The sequence below is a fragment of the Elaeis guineensis genome, chromosome 5, assembly GCF_000442705.2.
Source record: "Elaeis guineensis isolate ETL-2024a chromosome 5, EG11, whole genome shotgun sequence".
NCBI classification, from domain to species: domain Eukaryota; kingdom Viridiplantae; phylum Streptophyta; class Magnoliopsida; order Arecales; family Arecaceae; genus Elaeis; species Elaeis guineensis.
In genome coordinates, this window is record NC_025997.2 from 37,712,066 (window position 1) to 37,724,495 (window position 12,430).

The 12,430-nt window shown below is 37.4% G+C and overlaps 2 protein-coding genes across 5 annotated transcripts; one reads left to right on the plus strand and one right to left on the minus strand.

Moving 5' to 3' along the window:
• Window positions 1-433: 433 nt before the first annotated feature.
• Window positions 434-2,435, plus strand: LOC105045349 (glucan endo-1,3-beta-glucosidase). Its single transcript, XM_010923593.3, has 2 exons — window positions 434-645; window positions 1,287-2,435. The coding sequence occupies exons 1-2, from the start codon at window positions 573-575 to the stop codon at window positions 2,234-2,236; spliced, it is 1,023 nt and encodes a 340-aa protein (XP_010921895.1). The 5' UTR covers window positions 434-572; the 3' UTR covers window positions 2,237-2,435.
• Window positions 2,436-3,693: 1,258 nt separating this feature from the next.
• Window positions 3,694-12,385, minus strand: LOC105045351 (protein IQ-DOMAIN 3). Of its 4 annotated transcripts, none has more exons than XM_010923596.3 (6): window positions 12,069-12,385; window positions 10,759-10,853; window positions 10,399-10,683; window positions 8,060-8,290; window positions 4,749-4,880; window positions 3,694-4,606 (listed from the first exon to the last, which is right to left on the minus strand). In XM_010923596.3, exons 2-6 carry the CDS (start codon window positions 10,831-10,833, stop codon window positions 3,938-3,940), a joined length of 1,392 nt encoding a protein of 463 aa, XP_010921898.1. In that variant the 5' UTR covers window positions 10,834-10,853; window positions 12,069-12,385; the 3' UTR covers window positions 3,694-3,937. The 4 variants fall into 4 exon arrangements, with proteins under 4 accessions (XP_010921898.1, XP_010921897.1, XP_029120476.1 ...); XM_010923595.4 differs by having other exon boundaries at window positions 10,759-10,880; window positions 12,069-12,384; XM_029264643.2 differs by lacking the exon at window positions 12,069-12,385 and adding an exon at window positions 11,032-11,622.
• Window positions 12,386-12,430: the final 45 nt, after the last annotated feature.

A 12,430-nucleotide genomic window follows, 5' to 3' on the forward strand; every position in this document is an offset into this window, starting at 1 on the left:
CAGCAATTGGCACCTTATTGGAGTAGCTTAACCAGTTAAAAATTTTGACCTTCTTTAGGATGGAAATTTTCCATAGAGAGATTCTGATGCTGGATTTGATACCTCCATTCATGAAGAAATAATAACAGGACTTAACTAAGAATTTTCGGCTATTGTGACTCCATTTTCAATTTCTATTATCACTCTCTTCAATAAGTTGAATGCGTTCTAGCATTGCAGTAAGGTGGTGAAGGCATTCTGAAATTCTAGCTTGCATTACCGCGATTTATGAAGTCTTTGACACTGATTTTTTGACAGCAGGAATGGGTTGGGGAATCTTGGACATAGGCCATTTTTGACTATCAGATATTTAGAGCTTCACGAAACCAGCCTTGATAGGTGGAAAACCTGGTGGTTGGACATCGATTCTTTCGTTGTATCACATGCATGCCATCTTTAAGCCGGTCCAATCACGGAACCAAAATTTCTATGGAAAAATTGACCAAAAGACACACAGTTTTCTCCGAAGCCGCTATACAAGGGGTGAACCTGTTCATGTATGCCATGTCCAAGGTGCTCCAGGGATAAATCTCATGGCATGCCAGAGTATTGTTTCCATGGCTTGCATCGCATTGCTCCTTGGAGCCCTCATGGCGTTCCCTACAAGTACTCTCTCTCTCTCTCTCTCTCTGAGACTCATTTTTCAAATTTAGGACCTCTCAGTTTTGACAAAACAAATCTTATTATGCCAATCAAACAAATATTCTTTTTGGAGCTAGTTCATTATAGATTTTTTATAAATCCTTTCAAATAAATTTTGCCGACAAAATAGCCTAATGTTTTTTTTTTTTTTTTGAGGGAATAGCCTAATGCATTTAAAACTCATACTTTTCTCTGTTTACCATTTGTTGACGATGATTTTAAGCTGAATGTTTATAAATCTGATAAAGAAACTGTTCTGCAAATAATACTTATGTTTTGTATATGTTGTTCTCTTTGCTTGCAGCATGATTTATTGAACCTAAGCCTATTTCTCATTTACTGATCTTTATATTATTGCTAAACTCAATATGATTGAGGGGCACAATCAATTAAAAGGGAAACGATGAATCACCCAAACACAAGTCCATCAGGTTCTAGTTTATTTTTTTATGGGCAGATCAGGCTAACTTGATGCAGCCTAAGCCACCTCAAACTCTGTTAAATTGTAAAGTAGGCATAATTATTATAGCTTGGTTGAAATGCATACATGGTTTAAATATTATTCAAACATCTAGAACTTTGAGAAGTAACTTGCTTTCATTCAGGTGTCCAGCCCATTGGTGTTTGTTATGGAACACTTGCAAACAACCTACCCCCATCTAGTGAGGTAGTGGAGCTCTACAAATCCAACAACATTGAGCTGATGAGGCTCTACTATCCAATCCCAGATGCTCTCCAGGCCCTAAGAGGATCCAACATCAAACTCTTACTAGATGTCCCTAATGAAGACCTTCAATTATTAGCCTCTGATCCATCGGCAGCAAGCTACTGGGTCCAAACAAATGTGACTGCCTATTGGCCGGATGTTTCATTTCGATACATCGCAGTCGGCAATGAGGTTATGAGAGGAGATAAAGCCCAGTATGTGCTCCCTGCCATGCAGAATATATACTCTGCTCTATCCTCAGGAGGACTGCAAGATCAAATCAAAGTCTCAACATCAGTTTCACAAGAGGTCCTTGGGTTAACATTTCCTCCCTCACATGGTGACTTCTCTCCTGTTGCAAAACAGAACTTGGAGCCAGTAGTACAGTTCTTACTGAAGAATGGAGCCCCACTCCTTGTGAATGTGTATCCCTATTTCGTTTACATTTACAACAAACAAGACATTACAAACATTTCTTATGCCTTGTTCACTTCCTCATGGACCGTTGTAAAGGATGGGCAGTATAGCTACCAGAACCTCTTCGATGCATACATGGATGCACTGTACTCGGCCTTAGAGCAGATAGGAGGTTCTGCTGTGGAGATTGTAGTGTCCGAGAGCGGTTGGCCATCGGCCGGTGGTGATTCAGCAACGATCGGTAATGCGCAGACATACAATCAAAATTTGATTAATCATGTCAGTAAAGGGACACCAAAGAGACCTGGAAAAGCTATAGAGGCTTATATATTTGCCATGTTCAATGAGAACCAAAAGCCAGCAGGGGTAGAGCAACACTGGGGGCTATTCTATCCAAATGAGCAACCTGTCTACCCAATTCAGTTTCATTAAAAGATGAGAGAGGATTACAACAAAAATTAATCATAGGTAAAGAAACACCTTCTGGAATAACAATCAGAAGGAATGGACAATTTCCTGTCTGCTTGAATAAAGCTTTTATAATAAAATTTCTTCATGTAACTTGGTGGTTGCAATGACACTGCCAAAGAGATTCTTCTACACTTTAATTGGTCATTTTAGTTTCTTGGCATTTTTTTCTCGTTATTTCTTGATATTTGGGCGTGTGTGTGTCTCTCTCTCTCTCCGTGACAAGAACCACTTCCTAGAAATTCATTTAAAAATAGAAAAGATAGAGAAAAAAAGGAAATATAAGGACAAGCTAATGTATATGATTGTTGAGACAGATATCCATCATGTTACATGAACCACGTCCAGCTTAAATTCTAGAACTGAAAAAATTGAATAAAGGCTTGGGTTAAGATTGGCTGCTAGTATATGTCCTGCAAGAAACAAGAAGAGGTGAAGGAAAGAAGACAACAAACAAAATAGAAACACCATCTAACACCATCTAACACTAGGAGTTCTTGGCCAGGCACCACGGTTGACATTCACAGTTCACCCAAGATATACTAGAACTGACAGGGGTTTCATCCAACCCAGCTCCTGTCAAACAACTACATCTACTATAAATAAGGAGATAAGGATGCCCATGGAACAAAAGATCATTCAACTTAGTCACATGCAAATGCAAACTCATATCTGAATATCTTCAACCATTTTTGAGCTTCTATATTATTTTTCAAATCCAATAAGAAACACAAGATTAACCAGTGGACAACCTATATGGAAACTTTTGCCATGTGTAGGATTTCTCTGTAACATCATTCCATTCAAGACTTTGCAACTAGATCTTGACCAAGTGGTGCCTTTACAACTGCAAAACTCATGTCATTATTCCATTTTTCGAAAACTTAGACTAGGCATTCAAAAAAGTAATTTAAGGGGTAGACACAGGTGGAGCATATTTAAAACTTTGAATTATTCCAAGAAAATGAACCAAGACAAAGAAAATAAAAGATTGGCCTTATCTAAGTCTTAGACTGACCAAAAGTTAAATCCCTTTGACTTAGGTGGACAAAGTTTATAATAACCAAGGTGGTCCTCTTCGACCAAAGCCTACCATACTAAGTGTTTTATCTTCAATAAAAAATATTGAAGGTCAGAGACTTATCTTCCCCATTGTTAGTGTACCACCTGACTAGCTGGGTAATCATCCCTTGTTGCTACTGTTAAAGGAGTCATGTATTCAACCAAAGCCATTCACCTTTTGCTTCATAATGCTATCCTCTACTAGAGGATCTCCATTTTAAAGATCATAGATATATGATACCAAGCAAGTTTATGCAGAGAATATATGAGGTAAACATCTAACAACCAATTAGTGACTTTGGCCAATGATGAAAAATTTCCTTTTCACAGAAGGGTTTAGGAATAGGTAACCAATAACATAGTGAAACAATTCAAATTTAAGACTTTTATTCTCAGATACTTTGTAAACATTATCCACTGCTATGAGCATTGCTGCAAACGTTGGTTGCAGTCTATATAGCTATAATTTCAAACCACACCCATGCAACACTATAAAGAAATTTTCAAGAGAGAATTCTGATCCACTCCTGTAGTATAAAATCCCAAACTGCATTACAAGAAGAAAACTGAAAACTTCTTATATGCTGCACTCTCACAAGAAGTTCACCTAAAGGCATCTCCTCGATCCCAATTCAGCAATGAGCATTCAGAGTCAAAGTTAAGGTAGTTAGAGGACCTCTGAACTTTAATGGAACCTGTCTGACCTTTCAAGTGTGGTGATCTCTGACTAAACACCGAAGGTTTGCTGGTTTTGCTGGGGCTTGCATCACTGATGATGGAAGGGAATGGTGAGAGTAGTCTATTCGTATAGGGGGAATACTGATCAGAACAAATGTCAGTCATTCCCACCCGCTGTTTTGGTGTGCTCAATGATCTAAACCTTGCCTTAGTTGATGCTGTTGATGCCATGTAGTTTGGAAATGAAGGGGAGGGCGAGAAGGAATTGTCATCCCTTGTGGAAGTTCGTCTTGACTGGTTAAATGATCTCCTGGCTAAATATCTGAGTTGAGTTTCTTCTGCCTCGTCTTTGTTGTCAGAATCCAAACAGATAAGTGAATCTGAAGCACGAAGCTCCTGATGATGGAGTTCTCCCTCTGGACTTAGACTCGGATGAACTTCAGGAATGTTTAGACTCGGATGAACTTCAGGAATGTCCTTATCCAATGGCTGTGAGCCAACCCATTGCTCTAGCCAGCTCCATCTATTGTTCAGATCATCTAAGTCTACTTCTTTACATGATGGAGTTGTTGCCTTTCTTGCATTTCTCCTCTCCTGATGAAAGAAAAAAGAGCAGAAGGCATGGTGGCAAGTAAGTCATGGATGGGTACTAATCAAACTGGGAACTAGACTCACTGAAACACCACTGTTAGGGCTGCAGTAAAGAAGAGAGTAATGTGATCGCCAGACATCTTACCTGATGGGCTGATGCATATTCCATTGCTCTCTCTCGCTTTAGCGCAGCCTCCCGCCTGCTTTTCACTATGGCATCAATCTCTTCCTTAGATAATGTGCTCCCATCCCACCCTCTCTCATTGCCTTCTTGAAGCTGCACAAGCAAATAACAAATAAATCTGCAAATTTTATAATAGTAACTTATACTGCTGCAGGCAAAGTTTTACAGTAGTAGATAATTTTATCACAAATCAGGCAATGTTGTAGCTTTTCTATATTTTTCAGATGATCAAAACCACTTGTATTCTTGGAAAGATAGAATACACTGGTTAAATAATACTGGGTGAAACTGGATACGAAAATGGTTTGACAACAAATAATGCTGGTTATTGGATGTAACAGAAGATGATGAAAATCTTCTACATGAAGAGAATTAACCCCAAGTACCAGCAGTTGGCACATCACGCACCTAGGCCACAGCAATGTGTGGACCTCCTGAGTATTTTTTTCTGGAATTCAAGAATGATGATGAAGATGAGGAAGCCCTTGCTAAAGTGTGCTAGTGTCAGATAAATAATAGAAAGCTTGAAAAGTCCTAATGAGCTCTTTGGACAAACCCTGGATGAGAAATAATCAAGAAAGCATCTGGCTATAAATTGACAGCCACAGAAGTTATGGTGAGCAGATATTCTCGACATGAAAATCCTATGTATATTCTTGAGGATTTCATGCTCTCTTACTGTCCTCTTGTATATGATACAGGAAAAGACTTGACTGTCTGGTGATGATATCTCCTGCAATTGTATGTTTTCTTAACTGGCAAAATAGCACCTGCATATCAATACATCAACCCCAAAAGCAGTCTTCATCTACAACAGGGCTGCATCTGGAAGCTGAACCTGTGCCTCCTTTTTTACTAGTTTAGAAACAAGTGATCCTCAACTAGCCATCATTTATGCTGAAGTGGATAACTATTAAGATTCAAGCAAGAGGAACAGAATCACAACTGCACAGTTATACTATGCATCTTCAAGTGGCTATGTCTGAACTATACCAATTTAAACCTACTAAAGGGATTTACAAGATATCAGGTCAACTTTTGCACCAAATAAATCCACTTTATATATTTCTTAAAGATTTATCATGAATACATAAAGCCATATTTGAACCACACGGTGTCCAATTCTCAGATAGTCCTGGATATATCTTGATGAAACTTGTGATTATAAGCATATACTTTCATTAATCTTTTGTTAATTAAAGGAGAATCTGTGACTTTGACATCTTAAGGCAACATATGACTATAAAGATAGACTTACAGCAATCATTTGTAGATTAAGGAGAATCTGTTGACATCTGCAGTGCAAGATTTTGTTTAATGAGAAAAAGTGGCACCAAATCAATTTCCTACAGCTGCCAAGTCAATTCAAAACCTCAGTGTGATATAGACTCTCAAAGTCAAATTGCAATTGTTTAAATTGTTTAGCTGCGACTTGGAAATCAAATGCCAGTACAACCATTAGAGTGAAACCAAGTATTTCCGGCTTCCTTATCTACCAAATGGGACAGATCAATCAAACTCTGCTAGCAAAACAAGCCATTAATCAATTAGAAAGTTCACATTTTTAAAGTGATCAGATCCAAATAAGGAAAGTCTAGCTTAAAGGTATATGAGTTCCCAAGATCATGTTCATGGACTCAGCAAGCAACGTCAATAGCCTTTACCATGTCAAGGAGAGACATGCTAAGGTTGCTATATAAGAAAATAAAGAAATCTCCACAGTCCTTCCTCAGTGGAGAGGCATTGTAAAGTTATGGGGTACATGTGCACAGATTGGACAATGTCATCCTTTCTTGAACATATTTCCACTTAGAAAATCAACACTAGCTCATATTAGTTGGCAAATTTGAAAAGCCAAGACATGAAACAGTTACACAAAACCATATAATAGGTGTTTGACAATTTAATCAATCATCATCTCTAGAGGCACTCACTAATGTGATATTAGCTATTCCGACCTCATGATTTAAAGGTAAGGGTTGATGATGGTTGACATAGGCCACTACTTCAAAGGAGACAGTGAGACCAGTAACTTAAAACCTTCTTTGGAAAGTCATCCATCATAAATACTAATAAACACCAGTAACTCCATCTAGAGATCAAGTCCACATCAATTTTGTTAGCATGATTAGCGTACTATATTGCATAGCATTGATACCAAGCATGAATTGGCACAAAAAATTACAACTCAGTTAAGGATTAATTTAGAATAAGGGATGCTACAATACAATCATTAAACCACCTACTGATTTTTAATAACATATTGTATAAATTGAATCTTAATGGAAACGCATAGTTGTTTTTGATAAATATCGCTGGAAAAATTATAAGCCATATTAAATATTCTAGCATCAAGACACAATATTTCAGAAAGAAATTAGTTTAAAAAATAAAATTGACCAGTCTAGTTACTAAAGGTACTGATTTGTAATGGCATGCTGGAAACATAGTGGCCCATAGAGTGCTGACAGTTACACCAAATGCTATGCAATACTGACAAATACTTTGCCAACATGTACTCCTTAGGAAAGGCATGTATAGCATCAAAGCTACACCTGGCTCCAACAACTTGCTTATATGAGTCCTACCACAGGAAACTGGTTTAAACAAATAAGGTAGTGAACAGAGGTTTGGATGATTCCTAAGCAGTGGCATACAAAAATGTTTCTTGAGGCTTAGCTTGTTAGTAACAATAAACGGTTTTCTGTAACTAAAATATGTCCTTGAAGGTAATAAATCTGAGAGGGTCAGACATAGCTACCAGAGCTCTGCAACAACTGGGCAACTGGTCAAGGAATGTCTACAAACTTACTCTGTCAGTTCTGACACCTCTAACACTGATATACAAATTCTTCTTGCAAGAAGCAATGCTTTGATTAACTATCTAATCAAAGAGGAAGAAGAAAGCAAATACTAATTGCAGATCAGAAGAGATCAAGTAATAGAAGTATAGTTGTCAAGTGCACTTCTCTGATTGTTTTTGTGCTGCTAGTGAATTTTAACTAAAAGAAACCACAGTGGAAGTGTTATATACTTCTTGAACTACAACATAAGCCAAAAACTAGTGGCCTAACCTTTTCAAACAGAAGTCAATTCTAGCTTCTTCTGAAGTGGCATCAGGTAATCAGTTCTGGCTTGCTATTATAATTTAAATTATATGTTGAATAGAATATTGAATAAAATGCTTTGAATCGATGAGTTGATATTGTTGAACATGAAGCAATAAGGGATGAGGTACCAAATTCAGTAAGCAATGAGATTTAGGAACTTACAATTGTCTTTATATCTTCCTTATCCTTTGATTTCCCATGGATAAGGTCTTTGCCATCACAAGCTGGATTATCCTCGGCAATTCTCACTCTGCTAGCACGAGCCAGTGATTGAATCTTCATAAGAGACTGCAAACCTTTGAGAGTAATGGCTGTCTGACGCCTCACTGATTGACCACGAACCAGAGCTTGAAGCCTAACCAGGCCTTTCAGTGCTCGCAAAGCTCTCCTTGCCTACAAAGAATTTGTACCCAAACCAAACACAAATGTAATGCCTGTCATACTAATAAACTCTTGAAGATTCAGTAAATAACAAAGGCTTTCTTTAAAAGCTGTAGTGAATTAAGTTTTCCATCCTCATACAAGATTCCTATGCAGGAGAAAGCACAATTTGAGAAAAGCTGGTACATCATGTGGGTACATACAAGTTCGACATGAAAAACCTGTGATTTAAGTATGTATGGATAAATGTAATAGTCCGCAGGGAAGATGGGGAGAAAAGTAAATCTTTCTATAATGCTTAACTACACCAGTGTGTACTGCCATATACCAGGCATATACAATATCGATACCAAACCAAGACTTGGTATACAGGATGTACTAAGTCTCAGTATGCAAACCGACCCCCGTACAAGGCATACCAACACTGTACCAGCATGATACCAATATGGGATCTGGTACCAAGAAGGCAAACCTTGGTCTAGACTTTTATGAACTAGGCTGAGATACAAGTATGGATCACTATCAATCACTCTCCAAGTTGATATCTTCTGAAACAAAACTGAAATTGTCTGCTATTTTGACCAGTATACATATAGTTCAAATCTTTGCAAAAACATGTCAAGACAATTAAGATGCTTATAATCTGAAAGAATAATTTTGCTTCAGCCCAGCAAAAGTTTAACTAAAAGCTATTAGGAAGACCTCAGCCAATAAGACCATGCTGTGAATGATATCAATTTGACCAAAAATAAATCATATTTGCCACTCTTTTATTTATCATGTGAACCAGAACGGAGCCTACATATAAGCTGTATTTTTATTTCTGTCCCTTGAAAAGAAAGAATTTTGATGTGCATTGCAATAAGAAGGTAAATAATTAAAAAAAAAAAGAGAGAAAAATGTGATAAGACAACATCACTTAAAGAACTCTAGGATATAAAGCATGGTAAAATTGACATACTAAAAGTTGAGTTTAGCTGTCACAAAATATTGTGCATCGATCAATTTATTAATAGAATCTTGGTTTTACAGTTCATTTTGGAATATGTTTTTAGGATTATATTATTTCACATAGAAGAATAACTGCTTCTTGGAATTTGCATAATATATTGGCTCACACTAGAGCATTGCTCTCCAACACTTATTGATCTCCTTATATCATTATATCACATTAAAGTATTTCTTGAAAAAAAAGTGCAACAGTCTAGTTCAGTTCTGAAAATGTTAATATGGAGATAATAAATATAAAATATTCTATAGAATAGCTAAACCATGGCCAAATCTTAATACAATAAAAATACAATACTAAATATAGGTTGATTTTGTTGGACGGGGGTAGCTATCCCTCTGTCTCATTATTCGTCCAAAAAGGTGCTTATCCTTTGTTCACAGGAAAAAATTGTTTGGTTACAACCTGGGTGATAGTGACAGGAATAGAGATGAAAAAAATTAATGGAATAAGTAAAAATTGGGATCAAAAAGTGAAAAAGTGGGAAAGAGAAACCAGTACAATATTAAGTTGACTGAATTTAGCATGATAAACCAGCACCAAGAAGTTATTTAGGTTTTTTCCACAGTCAAATGCAGGCAAAAGAGCCCAAGTCATTCTTGAAAGACAAATGGTGTAACTAATAAGGTTGCATAATGGTTGAGAGAAATAATAGCTTACGAAACAAATGAACATTTATGATATATCCTTCAGGGGAAAAAAATGATTTAGTAAAGAACAACTTGGTTGGTCCCAAGGTACACATGCATCGTGGGATAAAGAGAACATGGGAAACTTTGAAAGTTAAAACTGTATGAAAGAGAGTAAAGAAATCCTTGTGATATTATCCCCTGGTGCTGCAAACTTAAATTTAACATACCAAAAGATCTGAATGCTCTATTACGATTTCAAGCTATAGGCTTCCATAGGACATTCAAGTCCATGAAAACAATAGCAGAACTGACAAGCTTATGGAATTTTTCATTGTATGTATGGGTTGGCATGCACTGAGCAAATTGCACCATAGGCGAGATCGTTGTGATGGAGAAAAAATGGCAATCTATAGAATATCCAGTATCCCATGAACAGTAACTAAGTTTGCTTAAAAAATAAACAGTAACACAGGGCTTACAAGATAGCCACGGAAGGCAGTCTGAATTTTGATGGCTGCAATTTCTCTGCTCCTATGATAAGATGAAGGAGTTCCTGTGAGGCGGACAACCGCAGCAGCTGCCTGAGCAGCAGCAACAGCAGCCTCAGCAGCTGCTGCAGTTGCAACAGCAACAGCCACTGCATGCTTGCTCTGCTCTTCTTCTGCTTCTCTGAGTGATGGTGCCTTTGATGATGATGGAGCCTGAAGAGCAGGCGAGCATTTGGATTTAAGCCTTCCAACAAGCCATCTTCTTCTCCTCTCAGTCTGAAACAGAGGCAAACATGACATCCAATCTAATCAAAGTGTTGTAAAGCCCCCAAATGATGTGCAAACTCTTACACTTTCTGGTTGTGATTTGGTCTCAGAGCTAAAGAACCTCTTCACACGTTCAAACCAACTCTTCCTTCTTGCCATTGGATAATTATTGCAAGGTACTGAGAAATTTCAAACATGAATGCCACCTTATTTGCATTACAAGTAACTTATTAGATCCTACCATAGAAGGGGGAACTAGTAATACAATCAAAACATATACAGAAAAGTTTGATAATAAATTAAGAGAAGAAAAAAGAGATAGATCATAACATTACATAGTTTATTAGAACTTCATACCATGTCCACTGAGGAAAAGAAAAAAGCACATAAATTCTGTGATTGCCATCTGTTCGGGAGTGAAGGAGATATTATGGAAGCCTATAACAAAATTGAAGTTTGGATTTTTTGAGGAGAAATATTCCAAATTTTATAGTTTAGGAAGGATATAACATGCATTGATATATTCAACTTAGCATTATCACAGCTTGTGCCGAGAAAGAGGTCTCCGACAAGCACAGTCTGGCTTTATCTACAGATTAAATGCCTTTCTTTGGAAACTGTGATGAGATATTTACAGACATATCTCTTGTCAATTCACTTTCAAAGGTGATTCAGTCGGCAATGTCCAACCAAAATGATGGACCTACAACTACTTGGAGGAAATCCATTATGTTTGCCATCAAACCCACAGAAGAAAAGTTTCGACACATTGGGGTTGTTTTATCAACTAAAACGCAAGAAATCTTCAAACATCTTCTTGCAGAAACACAATCGGTAAAAACACAAACTGTTCGCAAACAATCATACCCAAATACAGATATCTAGTCAAATTTACATCAAATCAAAATAGTACTGAAATCTAAGCAATGCCTAAATAATTGACTCCCCACACATAACCAAAATGAAAAGAGAGAAATAAAATATAGGGAAAAGGAAACAGTGATAATAATATGTTTATGGAAGTTATTACAATTTCTTTCTGGATTAGCCAACCAAAGGACTGACATCATAACATTTATCATGCCAATTGGATGATGAATCATGATTTTTCCTGCAGCCACCTATAACGACAGTGCATGACCAAGTAAAAATCGCCTCGAATTGGAAATCATGGCTAAAGAGCTACAGCTCATTCCTTTTCCCTTCCCATGGACAGTTGTACAGAGTTCAGAACCGACCAACAATAGCTCATATAAGGTGACACCAGTTTACCTACCATCAAATCTAAAGGCAGAGGTGCCTGAATTGCTTAAAACCCAATAAATCTCCTTGACAGATCTCTTAGAAGAAGATACTGTGAATTTATATCTAATAAACAAGGGATTATTGTATACCTTTCCACAATTTGACCGCAATGGTTCAAGGCCCTTTAACTTCTCAAGGGATATATTTGAAGGATCTCTTCACATAGTCCTCAAAGAGCCTGATCTAATAATAGCAACCAAGATTGCCATTTGAGAGTCCAACTCCAGAACTTGACCATTGAAGGGAGAAAAGCTATTCACCGACCTCCCCTTGCTTTACTTTTGTCCTTACGTTACTTTTTTTCCCCTTGCTTTTCTTCTGGTTGCTTCACTTCGGCAGGTGGAGAGGGTGGGGGAAAGACTGACAGGAAAAGGCCAGGCTGCCTGTTTTGAGGTCCATGTTTTGGCCACAGTGCTACTATTCACATGCCGGTTAGCGCACTTTACTTTTC